General features: G+C 42.0%; 2 protein-coding genes across 4 annotated transcripts in view; one reads left to right on the top strand and one right to left on the bottom strand.

The window, feature by feature from the left end:
- The window catches only part of dock2 (dedicator of cytokinesis 2), a 101011-nt gene that overhangs the window by 45175 nt on the left and 37145 nt on the right, over positions 1–18691 (top strand). The window contains exon 26 of the mRNA XM_080465242.1: positions 1163–1258. Coding sequence (XP_080321368.1) covers positions 1163–1258 — 96 coding nt within the window. The remainder of the gene's footprint in view (positions 1–1162; positions 1259–18691) is intronic.
- Positions 1422–18691, bottom strand: part of insyn2b (inhibitory synaptic factor family member 2B) — a 29243-nt gene continuing 11973 nt past the window's right edge. For all 3 annotated transcript variants that reach the window (XM_080465245.1, XM_080465243.1, XM_080465244.1), the window contains 3 exons: positions 12499–14439; positions 9901–9975; positions 1422–3436 (listed from right to left, as the gene is read on the bottom strand). In XM_080465245.1, the coding sequence (XP_080321371.1) occupies positions 3238–3436; positions 9901–9975; positions 12499–14090 (1866 nt within the window). In that variant the 5' untranslated portion in view covers positions 14091–14439 and the 3' untranslated portion in view covers positions 1422–3237. The remainder of the gene's footprint in view (positions 3437–9900; positions 9976–12498; positions 14440–18691) is intronic.

The raw sequence follows: 18691 nt of genomic DNA, 5'->3' as shown, positions 1-18691 counted from the left end.
CTTTGCAGAGAGGTGGAGCCAATCCCATCTGACCTAAATATATAGGATTAATAAAAACTGTAAGTTGTAGGTATCGCTTCTCATACCAACATGGGCAGGTATTTGATTTTCTTTCCTGCTGCGAATAGCAAAGAAAACAATAACAGCATCCTGGTTGAAATTGCAGCCCCCCCCCAAACATAACTCAGTGGAGATTGAACAACGTTTACATCATGATAAATATCACAGTCAGATTGCAGATGAAAATTAATAGATTTGTTGTAAAATGATTCCCGGTCATGTGGGTAATAGCTCAGCTCTAGTCACCTCTTATTATTATAATTTAGAAGTTATTTTATTGTCTGTATTTATTACATTTTAAAAGACTTGTCCATGTACAACAAAATACCAATATGTTTGCAGAATCTGCAATCTGTAATCAAGAAAAAAAGATTGAAAGAAGATGGGAAGGATGCCATTTGTGTGGATATAGGCACGTAGGTGAATCTGTTTATTTATTGTAGGTAAGAGGGAAAGGGCGGGTGCATTCATGGACAGAGAGTGATGTGTAGTTGTTAGTTAAAATTGCATGTTATGATTTCATGAGAAACGAGACAAATGTAATGAAAGCATCCTCTGAAGTTGTCTGTTATTTCTGTATATTCAATCGAAAATAAATAAAAAAGAAAATGACAACAAAAAATGTTTGATCCATTCAGAATTGGACTCAAGTTTTGGACTGGAGTTGAGTTTGTTTGTGTGATTAATGGTGACACAAATAGTCTCCCATTGTGTCAAACACCAGTTTTAAGAAGTAACAGGAAGCATCACCGCCAAGCAGATGCTCTTTTTTTTACATCCGTCAAGAACATAATAAAATCATTGGCATATATGTTTGTATGTCTGTTAACAAGATAATGTCAAAACTACTGCACTGATTTTGCCAAAATGTTCACTACAGATAAACATTAGGCCATGTAAGAGTCCATAAAATTTTGGAGGTGATCCGGATCTCAATCCCAGGTCAACCTTTGGCGGACGAAAGAAATCTCTGATTGCTCTTGTTTATTTGTGTTTTCATCTGCAAAAGTAACAAGTGGTTTTTCAACAGTTGCTTTTTTTCTTTTTCTGTTGTTCTATTTTTTTGCTTTTCCACCATACTTATGTTCTCTTTTTCTGTCAGGGGGAAACATTCCAACATGTTCATGACATCGTGGTGTCTCTGCTGAGGATTATTAACCAGACAGTCATCACCATGGGTCGGGAGCACGCCCTGATTGTAAGTACACACAGCTTCACATCGAGGCCCCAGTAAAAATCTCAAGGTCTTTAGGATTCTCGATCTTATGTTTTCATTCTGTCTTTTCTGTCTGGTCAGCCTCCCTGTCTGTTCTTGTTTGCCACTAAGAATTAAAAAAAAAAAAAAAAACCTTGACAACAATGCCTTTTGTTTAAAATACACATTTTTATTGCACATACAAGAGGAAAATCAGGATAAGAAGGGCATTGTGGAAGCTCACACACCGTTGTGGGACAGCTTATAAAATGCAGGGACATGACATGTTTGATATCGATTGGTTGATTCGGAAATGTTGTGTCATCCGGCTTTCTAATTGGCGACAACTTGTCTGCCAACAGCATTTGAAGTAGCTCCTCCAGAGATTATTGGCTATGCTCTAAACTGCCATGAATGAAGCACTGTGCAGAACAATGTGTCTGTGTACATAATGACGGTGTGTGTGTGTGTCTGTGTACGTGTGTGTGTTGGCAATAGGGATAGACCCACAGAGAGTTTTTATAACTGACAGATGGTAAATTTGCCTGACTTGGTTATGATAATCTAAAAACTGTGATGTCATTTTACGCCAACTTTTTTTTTTTTTTTTCACTTTTACTTGATTGCCAAACTTTGACCTGAAAAAAGGAAATAGAAATGTGTTGACTTAATGGGTGTAGTCCAGATGTTTCTCGGTTGTAGTTTAACGGACCAGTTAGCGGCAGCAGAATGGCCTGAATGCCTGAATCGACACAAAGATAATTGCTGTTTATGTGAGCTAAGTTTTGTTTATTGTCGGGAATGAAAAAGCAACTGGACATTTTTTCGATTTTCTGTTACGTTCAATCGCGTAACTCTTTGTTTGTTCTCTCCGCGACGCTCTCTGCACCCGCAGCATGTCAACAGGGTATTGTTATGCATAATTTGCATGATGTTGAATTCCCCATAAAAACAGCTCCAGTCATCACCAGTTCATTTAGCTGTTGACTGTAACATGTAAATATTTATACACTCATACAACATTAATACAAGCCAATTATTAACAGTGAACTGATAAACGGTCTGCCCCTAGTTTGCTCTAATTCACAAATGTACTGAAAGTGCACTGTATGCGTGTGTGCATGTGTGAGTTGTTTCACTATGTGTAAATTCAAGCTTCCAAGTGCATCTCTGTGCATTTGTATGCACATGACGGTGAAAACCCTGAAAAACAAAAACTGAACTTACACCAAAACACTTCAATCTTTGATGGTAATAAAGGAGAGAATCAATCACTCTGTCAGTCAGCGTTGACAGAATATTTTAATTTTCTGACACAGACTGTCAGTCTTTCGTCAACTGCCGATCACGCGTTCTCTAAATGTATTCCTAAGTCGACCATCCGTTTGTTTTCCTAAAATCTTCATGATCCACTAGGATCTCTTCTTTCCACAGTTCAGCTTGCTTCCCCATCGATGTCCCTCAATTGCTGCTACATAAAAACCTTTGGCTGCCAAAATAGAGACACAGTGTTCAAATTTGTTGCTTTCTACACCTTTAGGTTTAACCAGGTTATTGCTCGGAGTTAGCTGAAACTATCCATTAACTCGCCGTCTGTGTTGACAGTCACCCGCAGTACACCACTCCGATATCCAGTGTCGATACTTCTTATGGAGGCAGCGTGTCCTCACTCCTAGGAGTTGGATCGTGAGTTATGTAGCTTCTAAACATCGGCTCCAGCAGATAAAGAGAAGGAACTTTCCTCCCAGGCAGACTTGATGAGAACGATAAGCAGATCCTCTGGGTTTCTCTTCTTTCTATCTGGTCACCGGTGTGTTTTCTCCGGACTTACAATAGGTTGCTGTTGATAATGTGCGATTTACAGGAATGGTGCTTGGAAAAAAAAAAAAAACTCCCTTCTGATGTTATTAAGTCCAGATCAAACTCAGACGGGTCCCCAGAAATGTAATCCACACCTGCCGCCCAGGAGAGTGTCTTTTATTTCAGAGCCACCAGAAACATTTTTTCCGCAGTTTCTTGACGCGCGCCTTGGTACTGGGGCGACTGGAAGAAGTAGACGAAGAAGAAGAAGGGACTGTCACAGGCTTGGTCAGAGTTTGTGCAGGCACATCATATTCCCCTTCAAGGGCTTCTATAACTCCCTGGAATCGTCCCTCCTGCTGTCGAAAGTCATGCTCCACACTGGAGAGGGGAGGAAAAGACAGAGCAGTTGAAAAGGAGGCAGAAAAAGATTAGGGGGGGGGGATGATTTAGAGGTCAAGATGTTGTCAGATTAAGTCATATTTATTTTTGTAGGTCATTTTTCAACGAAAAAGATTAAATGCTGGGGTAAAACGAAGGATGAGAAGACTGATGTGAGGACAAGCGGAAGCCCGGTGAGCAGAAAAAGAGATTACGGAAGAGGACTGAGAATAAGAAGCAGTTAGGGAAGGAGAGTCTTCATTACTACAGTGATGTCATAGAATGCTAACAACACCATAAAAAAAAAAAAAGTTTACTGACATATTATAGATTTTTTTTTTTTTTATCTGAAGATTCGTGTTATGTTTTCAGTTTTGATGCATGCACCATGAGCATCAGTGCACACACACACACACACACACACACACACACACACACACACACACACACACACACACACACACACACACACACACACACACACACACACACACGCGCGCGCGCGCATACACACGCACACACACGCACACACACGCACACACACGCAGGTCTTAACTCAGCACTCATTTCACGTCCATAGTATTCTGCGTTTCATGCACCAGTAGATCACAGGCTGGTGAGATGAGAGGAGTAGGAGGAGAATGAGAGAGAGAGCAGGACGGAGAGGAGAGAGGCATTTGCACAATGGAGGAGCTAAAGGAAGGAGAGAGGGAGGAACTTTTTTGCTCTTCAAAGCGGACCCTCTTCATTTTCCTTTTCTATACTCTCAACCCCCCCCCCCCCCCCCCCCCCCCCGACCACCGCCCACCCCCCACCCCCCACCCCCACTCCACCCCCGCTCTCATCTCTCTCTCTCTGCCGCGTTTTCTCCCCACCTCTCTGAAGTGTCCAAGGCTGCAGGTCACAGTGTACTACACTTGGAGATTTTCTCTTCTTATGGACATGCATGTTGTGTGTGTGTGTGTGTGTGTGTGTGTGTTTTGGGGGGGGGGGGGGTTGAGCTGGATTACAGGGGCGGAGCTGTATAGGGCCTGGCATCTGGAGTTAATGAGACACATGATGAGGCAAACAGAGAAGAGACAGCCACACACACACACACACACACACACACACACACACACACACACACACACACACACACACACACACACACACACACACACACACACACACACACACACACACACACACACACACACACACACACGTATTACAAACAAACACACACACCTGACATCTGATGTGTACAGCTACAATGAGCCCACAGGAAAGTGGACGGGGGGAAAACAGGGAATGTCCAGAGAATTGTGGAGGGATGGAAACTGAGTCTCCAGGGAGATGCAAATATGAATAAACCGTGGAAATGCAAAGAAGTCACAGAGTTCAGTTCAGATTAACAACAAAAAAATCACGAAAACGGCAATACAAAAAAACAGGATAAATCCCACCAGAGGGAGAGCAGAGCAGAAAAGTTGTGGTGTCTTGAGAGAGGGAGCATGGCGACGCAGGCAGTGAGGGAAAGAGTGAATACAGGAGGAAGTTAAAAACTGGTGGGCTCAGAGGAAGGGCGATAGCTCCCATTAATAAATTATGAAGGAGATGTGCTCAGACTACGTGTACATACGCGGATATTGTTCACAAACAAACTCACACAACGTGCATATAAGAGAAGATAAAGTGCCTCAGCCGTCCCAGATTCAGTCCATTATCAAATATCCCGTTTTACACCACTTCTTCGTCAGGCCTTTCTCTACTAACAGTCTGCAACTTCTTCTGTAGCTACCTCTTTACCATTCTTTACCCATATCCAACTTTCTCCCCCCCTGTTGTTCATGAGATTATAGCACAGTGGGAAAAGCCCACGCTCCTAATTTGTCCCTGTAGCGTATGCATGACTGCCCCGGTTGCTTTTATGCTCGTAAGAAACGGTTCCACTTTTAAACATTTATACTTTGGTTAAAGTGAGGGGTAAACATGCAGTGGACAAAGATAGAATTTTTTGCCTTGTATGTATGGGAGGGTTATTTAATAACCTTTGACCTGAAAGCAGTTTGTATGAGGAGCAGGAAGTGACAGGATGCATCGAGCTGTGAGGAGTGGATACGTGCGTACAGTAGGTGTGGTTCAGCTTTGAGGGAAAAAACAGAACAGAACACTGGGCCTGTCAAAAATTCTTCTTCCCCTTGTCTCATCATAAAGATTAATTAGAACTGGCGATGGCAAAAACATCTTCAGCCAGCCAGCCCACGTCAAACTCTCTTCTTCTCGCCACAAATCATCAGGATAGATGTTTACGCCCCACGCTTAACACACCCCCTCCTCCAGTCTTTTTTCCTTTCGCCCCTTTTCTTTTACCCAGAATCCTCTCGGGTTTTGATAAGGCTTTTAGTCTCCAATTAAAAAAAAAACAAAAAAAACTTTTGTACCTCTCACTAATTTATATGTTTGTCTGAATTAAAGTGCTGAAAATGCATTTTTCTATTTGAATAAAAAAAAACGTGTGAAAATATGATTATGAGGCAGATTATGCACTTCTGTTCATTAGCATCTTCCCCACAGCGTAAAATGTATTCATCTCCTTGTTTGTTTTATGTATGAAAGTATGCATGGATGTATGCATATTAAATGTATTCACAGATGCGTCTAAACAAGGTGGTGTAATTAGCATACTTGTATAAGCATTATGATATTTGAAAGTGAGCAAGGAAAAACATAAAGATCAGAAGATGGAAAAAGAAAAAGGACTGGCGACCTGTCCAAGGTGCACCCTGCATTTGCCCATAGTTAGCTGGGGGGGATGCAGCGCCCCCGTGACCCCGCACAGGATTAAACGGTATAGAAGATGGATGGACGGAGAAAGAAAGATTAAAAGGAGATTACACTTGAAAGTCTTAAAGGAAAAAAAAAAAAAAAACGTGTCACGTGAGAATAAGCAAGATACATTTGAAATGGAGGCAAACCTGGGCCTTTTAAAAAATCCTCCTGAACATGCAAAGCTTTTTATTTTACTCAGTGGCGACTAGATCCTATTTTCTAATATCCAATATTGAAGAAATTCATCTTTGTTAAGGTGGTCAGTGGACATACTATGGGCCTGATTGGTTGGGATCCTAGATAAAGAGCTAATGTGCAATTTAATGCAAACATGATGTTGCACTATATTTGACTTTTTGTAGGTGGTCATTGACAATTGACGAATGCATAAAAGAGTTTTAAACCGCAGGTTTACTGTCTAACTTTAACACTGGATGGAGAGCCGAGTGCCTGCAAGCACAAGATTAAGTTTTACCACATGGAGTTGGAAGAGTTGTTGAAGTAGAACACAAAATGATGGTTTGGGTGGAAAAAAAAGAATCAAAATAAAAAAGCATTGCAGGAGTCAAAGCCTGTGGGAAAAACAACAGAAAGAATTGAGAAATTTAATTACAGTTCACCCACGACCCTGCACGGGATTAAGCAGTATACGATGAATGGATGGATGAATTTCAGTTCACGGGCTACAATAATTCAATTTAATCTCAAGTGAGTTGAACTAGTGAAATAATAACATTCTAACCTTAAAAGAAAGACAACTCCAAATGTTTCTCTTCTCTGTAAAGAGTGTGTACATTTAATAGATAGTACTTTTTTTTTTTTTTTTACATACTTCCTGGTGCAAAGTACAATGAAATTTGCAAAAACAAACAACACAACAAATTTAATTTTTCCTGTTTCCAAACATTTTGGACTGGACAACACTAGCTGAGGTCTGTTTTATGTTCACTACTTCTACTGAAACAGTGTGAAACCTAGATAATTAATTACAAACAGGACATGCTTTTATTGAAAGCCATTTTTTACACTGGTTTTGACCCAGTAGCCATATGATTGACATCCTGGACCTATCCAGACAAGCATGAACAGAATGGTGCTGGCATTGCGAATCACAAATAAACCAACCTGTCAGTTATTTCTACTAATTCCACCCAGTATTTTATGTATTCTGGTGGATAGATAAAGTCTAAAGTCGAAATGCCTGATATTCTTTGTTCATTGAGGCAAACATATTAAATAGATAGTGCATGCTATTTTTTCCATGGATTTGCTAGTTTGCACGTGTTGTTTGGCCCTTTGTGTAAAATAAAAGATCTTTAAACATTAATTTATCTGCACTGGCTGCCTGTGTGTCAAAGGATTGACTTCAAAATCTTACATCTGGTTTATAAAGCTTTGAATGGTCTCGGGCCTAAATACATCCAGACCTCTGAGGTCCTCAGGAAGAGGTTTACTCAGTGTTCCTAGAGTCAGAAGCAGCTTTAAGTTCCTGCGCTCACCTGTGGAACAAACTTCCTGAACACCTGAAGACAGCTGACACACTCACTTCTTATAAATCAGGACTTAAAACATTCTTATTTTCAAATAAAAAATAGATTTTACTTACTTTGTTGCATTCATCTTAATAAATCTTACTTTATTTATTCTGTTTTTTATGCTGTTTTTAAATCTTTAAATGCTGTTTTTATATCCCTTGAACTGACCACAACCACTGACTATGGCAAGAGAGCGAATTCCAAATTTAAATATTCACTTCTGTGACAATTATATTTTAATTGTAAACATGTCAGAGTAATAGATTAATACTTGGGTTTCATGTAATTAATAGACAGGTTTTGCTCTTTGTACCAAACGAGAGAATTTAGGCAGTTTTACCCTTTGTACTTAAACGAAAGGTTAAATTCACGCTTTTGCTCTTTATACCTAACGATAGAATTCGGCCGTTTTACTCTTTGTATGTAACGGGAAAAAAATGTATTCCAAGTATTAATATTGGGGTTTTATTATCCTTGTACCCCTACGAAGGAATAGAAGCAGAGACGTCTGTCTTCTGCTTTGACTAGAGTCCCAGAAAGCTTTAATGTATTTCTTTTATTAATATAATTCTCATGTCTTTTATATTTTCCCAAGATAGCCAAGCTGTGGGCTCAGACCATTCAAATGTGTTTAATTTTTTCCCTGTCTAAACAAATTAACTTATTGAACCCTCTGAAATAGCTGATTAGATTGACCTGTTCAATGTTCCGGTAATGCAAGTTGTGTTGCAGTCATGAATACTGTTTTACGTTGAGGAGTAACCTCAAATGTTATCTTTGTTAATATACCAAAAACATCTTAAATGAGCAAGAACCTGCACATTTCTAATATTTTTGCAAGAAAAAAACCTTTAATACCTTTCAAAATCTTTGCCAAATGATATATTGTTCATCATATCATTAATTTAATATTTGTTACCGTGATGCATTCTCCTGAAACAGTCAATATGAGAACATATTTTTGTACATATCTGCCTCTAAATCACCACAGTGAGGGAGTCTATATGGGCATATATAGATGGACGAATGTGTTGTCATGTGACACTTATGTCCCCCTGGTGCTCATTATCATTTCCTGGAATAGGGATCCTGCTGTGTTAATTAAGACCAAGGAGAGGAAAGAATGGACTGGAGGGATGGGAAGTTAAAGGAGCGATGCAGAGATGGGTCTTCTTTGACGCAAGTGGGTTTTAAGGATAAAGAGGAACCAAAGAAGGCAACAAAAAAAACCCTCAAAATATTTGTTTTTGTTCTCTGATGCCTGCAAAGCAAATTTGTATACATTTGTAGCCTGGTTTGAATCTATAGTTCTTTTTTTTTCCTATCCATTAAGCTTCATGGAAAAAAAACAACCCAAACATTTCTGGCTTATGACTGCATTTCTGGAAGAGAAAGAGCAGGGCCTTGGACGACGGTCGGTGGTGGAGCGCAGATGATTATAGTTCTGGGAAATGACAGACAGAACCAGGCATGGATGTCCACACCAAGCCAGTTTGATTGAAAGTCAGAGATTGTGCAGACACAGGATGGAAAGATGGATTTATTTACATAATGAAAATATGTGGATGGAGGTGAAGGGTGTGGGAGGAGGATTAGATCACAGTATGTTGTGGCAGATTCTGATGCCGCAATTTTGTTAGATGCAGAGGATCTTAGAATGCAATTACTTATTTAGGTCACACAATAGACGATTGCAGCAGGGAAAGACGCACCATTTAGGCTGTGAATGAATTTTCTTGTTGGGCGGAGGAGATTCCACTCTGTGTAATCACTTCCCTGGGATAAATATTAGTATCTGATCTGTAGAAAAGGGCCCATGTTTTTAAGACAAGTGATCGTATAGAGACACATTGAATGAGATTATTGAAGTGGTCAGTAACAGCAGATTTTAAGAAAAAAAAAAAAAAAAAAGACTGATTAAAAAATAAAGAAAAAGAATTTGCTGGACAAGAGAAAGAAATGGGCAAAGCTGGAATATAAAGAGCAATGGGAAAAGGACACAAGAGGCACAGTTCTCCTGGGGAACTTTGAGGGTTATTTATGTCGCCTTGGGTGAGAATGTGTTTCACTAGTGGATTATATAATACAGTAAGCTCATTACGTTAATCAGGTTACCTGTAGATGATGCAGGCTGTCTTTTGGCAGGTGGGGCAGTTGTTTATGTCCTGGCCAGTTCTGTATGAGCTGCGACTGCAGAAAACAACAGACGTAAAAAAATAAATAAATCATTGATGGACTGAGATTTGACACTGTAGCTACAGACAGTAGCTACGTGTTTAATGCAAATATAGTATTGGCTCCCGCTGAGATTGTGTCATAGATTTGCATGTTTACAGATTAGCCTTCATAACATTGTTTTATTTCTTAAGTTTTATATCAAATACTTCAAAATCTTGCCATATTAATATGCATGAAATCAAAAAGGGTAGATATGCTTGGTCCGACAACATGCCGGGCCTTTCATAAGTGGAAAGAGCCTCGCTCCCTGGACTGCTGATGTCACGTTTGTTATTGCTCCCTCCTCCAACACATACAGCAACATCAGGCGTGCCCGGTGGCGGTGGTCAAAGGACACAGAGTCATTTCTGATGTTTAGTGCATACATACTATGTACCACTGCAGAACTAACCAGGACAAAAGCCTGAATTATCCCAGTGGGTAAAACTCTGCCTGCTTACTATTCCAGGTTGGTAAACACATTGTTTGCAGCAACTGTCTTGGCAGATCTATTTTTCAACCCAAACCATTCATGACACAAATATCAGCATCAGGTTCAGTGAACGTGATCATATTTTTTATTTTCTAGAAATATGTTGAAAATATGGAATGAATGCTAATCATATATACAATTTAATACAAAAGACAGCTGAGTTAATAAGGCAACAGAGTAAAACACAAAGTTGTTTGTAAAAGAACAAAATCTGTTAAACTCATGTTGAGTGTAATGTAATTAAAACCCTTTATTTTGGGAAGATCTTCAGCCTCTGACTGAACTGTATGTATAGGTAAGATTAAATGATTCATGTTCGTAAAATAGCCGTTTTAATTACAGCATTTGTTTTTTTCTGCCGTCATTATCAAAGTCAACAACAGCGAGCAGAAACGAGTGTTTTGCTCCAAGAGAGAAAAGAAAACAAGGAGCCGAGCACAGTGACAACCTTTTAGCTCAGCCGACACTTTTAGCACAGCAGCCCACTTAAAGCACTTTCATTTCTGGCACAGCATCTGATACATGCAATCTCTCTTACTGGCTGGTTCTCTTAACTGCTCGCTCGTTTTATGACTTTCTCTCTGTATTGTTCAATGACTCTCTCGCTGTCTTACCCTGTGTCTACCTCTCAGTTGGCTTGTTTTTCCCCATACACTGAGCCTGAAACATAGACATCCTCACAACAAGTAAATGCAGGCAGCCCAGCAGCATTACAGCATATAATACAGGCACATAAATAGGTCAAGATGGCTTTAATGCTGAGTTTAGGCGTTTCATTGTGCAGCTTAAACATTAATTGCTAGGTAATCTGATAGGGATTAGTCTGGCAGTAGAGACATCTGTTAACATTGGCCAGAAAGGAGGGATGGGAAGAAGTAAATCATGCAGAGATGGAGATGAAGAGGTGATGTAAACTCTTCATCAGTTCAAGGGTGCTTGGGAGGTGATGGGCATTAGCGGAAGAGGTGGAAATTTAGTGCGTGGGGGGGAAGAAATACAGCATGAACCCAAGGTGAAGATGTACCGACTGGAAAGGTGAATTGGTGAAGAGGAGGAGGATGTAAAGTAATAGGAGGGTAAAACAAAACAGACTGACAAAAAACATGTGACAGCGGAGATGTAAGATGGACAGGCTGTCTGTGTGGAGAAAAGGAATATAAAAAAGTGTTGAAAGGGGAAAGGAGTGATTCACTGAGGTTTGCTGCTGAGGTGATTCATATGTGAGGTGCAGAGAGAACAATAGTGAAAAATAAAAAAGCATTAATTGAGAGTGGAGCAATGAAAAGGAGGAGTGGAGGTGGAGACCAGGATGAATTGCTCAAAGCGGCTAAAGAGCAACGGGGGGAGATGGGCGGGGGTGGGGGTGGTGGGGGATTTCAATGAAATGACATGAGTATGACGATCCAGTTGGGATGGAAGAAGAAAAGACAAATCAAACATGTGTGGCAGTGAAAGGAGGAATTAGGAATGAAATAATTAACAGTGGAGAGGAGTAGCTGATTAGCACTGTTAGTTTTCTTCGCTGGGCAGCACCGTGTGTCCGTTGCACCACATGCTCTGAATCAAAGGAAAAGCCCAACCGAGATGTGAGGATTTTAACACCAGCCACAGGCCAACAGCTTTCCTATAGCCTCTCTATTCCTATATCTACTCTCAGAGTAGATCGCACACCTGTCCACTCTCAACACAGGTCTAACAGGTAAAAATCTTCAACATTGTCTGTCTATTTTGCACTAAACTCTATTCCCTCTCCCTTTCATTGCCACTATATCCCTCTCTTGCTTAAGCACTTTGTCTGGCAATGAATAGCCTTCCTTCTCAATTATCCTATCTTTCTGCTTTCATTATTTTTGTTTTTATTGCTACCTTCAGCTGCGCCTCTCTTTCTTGGGGTCTAAATGTCTTGATTTCACACCTAATTCTGTTTCTCCTCCATTTCCACCTCCTCTATCTGCCGTTCTTTATTGCAGCTTTTGTCCTCCCCATGCAGTCACTTTTCTTACCCTTCAGTGAAGGCTTTGCTCTTCTCCAGATCTTGGATCACATTGAGAAGCACCTTGATCTTCTCCTGATTGGACAGAAGGTTCTCCTCAACGTTTTGTAGCTGCTTCTCCAGGCCGTGTGGCGCCTTCACCGTGCGTCCCTCCAGCAGTCCCCCCGGAGCCCCATTACATTGTGCTTTCAGATGAGTTTTACAAGGCAGAGTGTGGTCGTCAAATGATTTGCTCTTCAGCTTTGTGAAGTCCTTAAGTCTGATCCGATCTGACGATTGCTCGGATGTGTTTGTGGTTTCCTGGTTTTTGGTTTGCGCTACAGGTGTGGCTGGCTTGGAAAGCGAGGGTTTGGGGGAATTCTTAGGTGGAAGAGGTGGGGTGCTGCTAGATTTTGTTTCGCTGTGGAAGGAAGGAGTTCGAGGCTTAGGCGTCCTGTGGAGTGGTGTGTGTTGGTGGGCACGTTCATCTGCTTTCTGGATTTGAGCCAAACTATAACTGTGTTTGTCAGTTGAATGTGCTGAATGTGATTCAGTCACCTCTGCTGTTGGCGTTTGCGTTTGTTGTTCGTGTGGGTGAGCTGCGGTCCTGTCTGGGTCACTGTGCACGTGTGCATCTGATGTTTGTGTTGCTGAGTCCTTGTAATGAGCAAATTCTGCAGAACGTGGCCTTGCCTGCTGCTTTGCATTTTTTGCTTTGTTCTGAGTGTGTGTCTGAGTGTGGTTTGAATGTGAGCTGTGGGCTTTGGGTATCGTGTGTGACTGCTGTTGTATTTGAGCAGTTTTTACAGATGCTTGCTGTGTGTTGGCTGTATCTGTGTTTTTGGCTTGGGACTGGGAGTTCAGAGCGGCAGAGTTTTTTCTCGACTGGTTTGCGGTCACAGACGGCTTTCGCGGTGGATTAGGTAAAGTCTGGCTCTCTGTTATTTGATTGACCGCCCGTCTGCGACATGCACCTGTGCATGGAGTGATTTGCGATCGTCTCCTCCCACATGTACCACAGAGGCGAGTCGGGGAGGAATTCATCATTTTGCAGGGCCGAGGGGGGGTGGCATGTACAGTTGTACAAACACTCCCTGTCTTTAAAACAGAGCGATGGCCCTCTCCTCGTAGGGACTGCACCCTCCGCCTCTCCTGAGGTGGCTCCTTGCTCTCTGTGGCTTCACTGCAAACCCCTCCCACAACATCCGAGGCCACCACACTGCCATTGGTGTATCGGGCTGTCCTTTTACCTTTGGTGTCCTGGGTGTTTGTCCTTACTGTCTTGATTTGGCAGTAAACTCCACTCCCAGACCCCTGTGACCCCATGTCGTCCTGTGTCAGGCTGTTGATCTCGTTCTGAGATGTCTCTTTGGACACCGGCAGACTCTTGCTGTCACTTCTGATCACTTCCCCTGTCTCTGCGGTCTGTGTTTTTTCCGTTGCCATTGCGAGTGGCTGATGAGCGTTGGTTGGCTGGCTGCTGTGTTGTTTGATGGAAGGAAGAGTCCGCAGTCTGGGAGATGTCTGCACCCCGACACTGCAGAGCGGGCCCCATCGCCCCCCTGCCAGAGGAATCCCCAGTGCAGGCACTGGATTGGTTGGGTCAGCCACCCTCCTGCCCATACTCCTCTGCAGGGTGGCTCAGCCCCCCGGGGAGCTGAACGGGACCGAAGCAAGTGACGACATCAGCCAACTTTAGTGGGATTATATCCAAGAAAAAAGCGAAGGGTTTCCAGGGTTTTGTTTATCCAAATTAATTTGAGGGGCTGGGTGAAAGAGTTAGGACGTAGGATCTGAGGACAGGAATTCAATATTCAATCAGGTTGTGAACTCTCAGAGTTCTTCTCCTGATGGCCTCCTTACTAGTTTAGCTACTTCCGATTGGACATCACTGGCAAAGCTCCCCTCGGTTTCTGACCGATGGCCCACAGACGATGAGTTGGACAACTTCTCTGGGCATTGCTGGCTTGTTCTGGAGAGAGAGGGGGGGGGGGGGGGGGGGGAGAGCAGCAATGAACAAGAGAAACCCCAGAAGAAAATGGAACGACTGGTAATAAATGATCATACTGGCAAGAAGACACAGACATTAGGCACGTAAAGCAGCGTATAAAAGCCTTGACCTCGACTGAATGCACATATTGACCGGATCAATAGCAGTCTATCACGGTCTTACTGCAATGGCAAGGAGGTGAGAGTCACTATGATAAAACTTTCAATCCCCACAAGCTGAAGTAACAGAGAATTTTGTGACATTGAATGGTGTTTGTAAACGTCTTTATGGAGTTGCAACTTAACCGCACGGCTCAGAAGCTGTGTCAAACATGAAATGGCAGAATATTGGGGCTGCAGATGTTGTTACAGTCTTTTATTACGCAGTGACACATTCAAAATGGCGTTTTGTTTACCTCCCACAGCAGTATGTAAACTGATGATGCCTTATGTTTGGACATTTGTCATGGAAGCAGTTTGGACATCTGTCTAATGAGCTGGCAGCATGACGAGCTCTGTACGATGAATACCGTTGCTGTCTGTCTTCTTGTGTTTTTTTTAAAGCATGTTTGCCTTAAAGTAATTGCTAATGGCTCTTTAACTTTTTGCCTAATCATTTCGGAGGCAGCACATTTAATTTTTATCCACGCTTTAATTATGTTTAAGCTTGTGTCATAAATCCAAGTGAAAAGTTGTGGATTGTTTGAGTATGAAGAAAAATTTGCTATTTGATTTTAATTAAGTCATATCAGTGAGAACTCACTCGGAGTACTTTGTGACACTCTGATTCCATGATAAATTGGGGCGAGATATTATTATATTTGCTTTTTCCCCTATCAGGAAATGGGGCCATTGCAGCAGCCAATGTTGGCAGAGAACATCAAAGAAAAAAGGCCATAGAAAAAAAAAAAAGCAAATGGGGTTATTTAAATATACATGTGCAATTTGTACTGAATTTAAGAGCATGGAAAAGTGGCTGAAGCCACATTTGTCGGATTAAAATGTAGCTTTCATTCAGGCTAATCGAATCACGCAAACACACATGTTGGTCTCTTGAGGGTCATTTGAAGTGCAGGTCATTTGTTTGTGTGACTCTGCAGATGATTCGTCTAAAATGGTTCAGACACTTGCAGATTCAGGTCACATATTTGAGCAAACTTGGTTTTAGCACCAGCTAAATCCACCCCGGCGTGACAATGATCACTCAGTGCCACACAAGAAGCCAGTAGGGCCCTAATAGTCCAAGGTTGATGTTGAATAATATCTTCTTTATGCTCATCATGAATTATTTGATTGTTCTTTTTTGTTCATACATTATTACGTTATCGCCAGCGTTAAACCAGCTGGCTGACAACTGCACACACACACACGCACGCACGCACGCACGCACGCACGCACGCACGCACGCACGCACGCACACACACACACACACACACGGAGAAAAAGCAAAGCTTATTGTGTGCCAGCTGGTGCAGCTTCACAGCACAGATGCTTGCCTGTATACAGTCAAGAGTGTAACAAAGCAGTATTTTCCCCAGAATGAATAAAGTATTGATATGTTTGGCTTTTCGTGTAAGATCCTCTGAGAACAAACCGAAAAAGGACAAAAAGTCGTTTTTTCTTTTTTTTTTTTTTTAAGTAAAATTGTATTTCAAGCTTTAATCTTAAGCTTTATGTTTTCAGATGATTTAAGGGTCTGCTTGGTAACAGTGGCACTGTAGTCCTGAAAATAAATCAGTGGACAGGTAACTCAACCTGACTGTTATGTGCCCGACTGCTTGTCTGATAATTCAGATGTTTTCAGAATCAGTCATGCACATAGTCAATTGTGCCAGTGGTCTGTTCTGACCTCCAGTGACTAATTCTGAAGCCTGATGTCCCAGGCTGTTTGACAGCATGAGCAGAATCAAATTGTGCATTTTTTTTTTTTTACACTTTTATTTTATTTTCCCTGACAGCTGATACGATTAAGACTATTTGGAATTTCAGTTTTCACTCAAGACCTTAAATTATTCAAACTTTATTAATATTTGTTATGTCCCTTTTCGGCCTGTCTTTGGAGTCGCACGGCAAAACTTTAAATAGTTTAAAGTTAGACTATGGTCACTACATTTTCTGCATCCTGCACATATTTGAGAGAACAATCGCTGTCACGCACTGCTCCACACTGAGCGCACAGTAGTTTGTGAGACTTTCATTGACAGCAGTGATTTGAAATGTACGAATTTTACATAAGATGCTACAGCTCTTGAGATTTGCGCATCAGTGGCACGTTGCTCCTATTTATATAAATATCTTGACAGCCTATTTGGTTTTAGGGCTCCTATGTTGCCTTGGAGCGAGCAAGGGGTCACGTCTAAGTGACAGCCTGGAGGGTTTGTGATTGGTTACCGTGACAACTGAGGTAATCAATGTCCAGCAGGTGACCACAGAGGACTTGACCCAGAGTTCACACATCTCCTCAGATGTCTGTGCTGTTTATCTGCTACTCACAAAGCAGGCTACCACATGGAAGGATGAGAAAACAACACAAATGTGTTGTTTGCAAAAAAAGAAATAAGACAAATTGCAGATGATCATTATGATGTTTTTCTGGAGATAAACAGACAGGGGAGAAAAGGAAAAGGATAGAGAGGGTGTGTTTGTGCATGCTATGAAGAAAGTGAGAACTGCAGGTGTGTTTGATTGTGTCTCTAAGTTGTCTGCCAGCTCGCCTTGGGATTCAGACTAAGTCAATTGAAGGTAATTTCGCTGCAGCCCATTTCCAAGCAGAGCTTCCCCTTGCCTCTCTCACTTCTAGCAATCATTCCTCTCTTTGCATTGTTTTTAACTTTATGGGACTAATCTGGTTTAAACACCAATCTCACTGCGACAGTTGGCTCTGATGCGGAGCAAAGCTCAGTCCTAATGAGGCAGGATGTCATTTCAAAGGTCCCAGTGTCAAAGGTCAAGTTTGAATAAGGTTAGAACAATGTTGAGTTTGCAGTTGTTCATGAACTGGATGGGAATGAGGTGAGGATTTTAGGTTGTGCCATGAGAACCACGATAAATGAGTCACTGCAGTGTTTTGATGAGGATGGCAGCTCTTGTTTGACTGCCTGTGTGTTGGATTGTGTCTTTCTCAAGCCTTCAGTCTTCACCTTTGACCTGCATGGCACCAAGTAGGAGTTGACATCACATCCTGTCAAATCAGCTTAGCCCTTGCGTCACTCTCAATCGTTCTATCCCTCTCTCACCCACACATGAACACTCACTCTCTGGTTTTTTCATTTCTTTTCAATTCGATTGGATAGCGGTATCCTCCAGTTGCTCCTAAACCGTGTTTGCTGTCACACGTTCCTGCTCACCACACCTTCTCAATCTCTGTCATGCTGTCTTTGATTTGCTCTGTTTCTGCCTCCCCTCCCTCTGTCTCTATATTTAATCTCGGTCCCTCGCCCACATTGCACCTCTGGCTGTGCAAAATGAACGAGGAGGAGACGGGGAGGGGACGCTGTCAAGCGGGGGGGGACTGACGGTGAGAAAAGGAGTGACGGAAGCACCGGGAGGCGCTGAAAGGTTGTGGAGGGATGAAGGAGAGAGAAAATATGAAGGAGAAAAGTCACAGACGAGATGAAAGTGCAGCATGGAGCATGAGTGTCTGTGGACACCAGATGAAGAGACGCAAAGGACTATTTGTCTGCAGTCATTTTAAATCCCAAAGTGTGAGTTTATTAGAGAATAAAGATAGACGGCCTATGGGGTAGGATGCGTGAAGAGATAGATATTAAGTGAATAGAAGTGCAAAAAAAAAAAACAGTCTGAAAAGCTGCTCCGGAGTAATCAATACGCACTGCAAGCGTGCTTGAGCATCTGTCACCGTGCACACAAAATTTATACGCACAAACGTACACGACCGTCAGACACCACAGGGAGCTTCTTGACAGGGTGTTTCTTTTTTTATGAAATCTGATTGAACATGAAACGACTTTAATTTACCCGTTTGTGAGTTTGCGCCGTTGAAGAATTGTCTTAAACGCGGGTGGTCTCGGCAAAAACTGCGTGCCAGTGTGTGCGCTCGCTCGTACGCACAATCAAGTGCACCCGCGCCTCTGCAGTGGTAACAGAGAAACTGAAGGCTCCAGCGAATCGAGTCCCCTGTCGTTTCAAGGTGAGTCTCGTTTTTCAACTAGCGATTGACGGGGTCTCTGTGTGCGTGTGCGCATTAGGAAGACTGAGACCTGCTTTACTGCTCT

Source organism: Lipophrys pholis (genome assembly GCF_963383615.2).
Source record: "Lipophrys pholis genome assembly, chromosome: 6".
Classification (NCBI taxonomy): domain Eukaryota; kingdom Metazoa; phylum Chordata; class Actinopteri; order Blenniiformes; family Blenniidae; genus Lipophrys; species Lipophrys pholis.
This window is presented reverse-complemented; position numbering and strand designations above follow the sequence as displayed.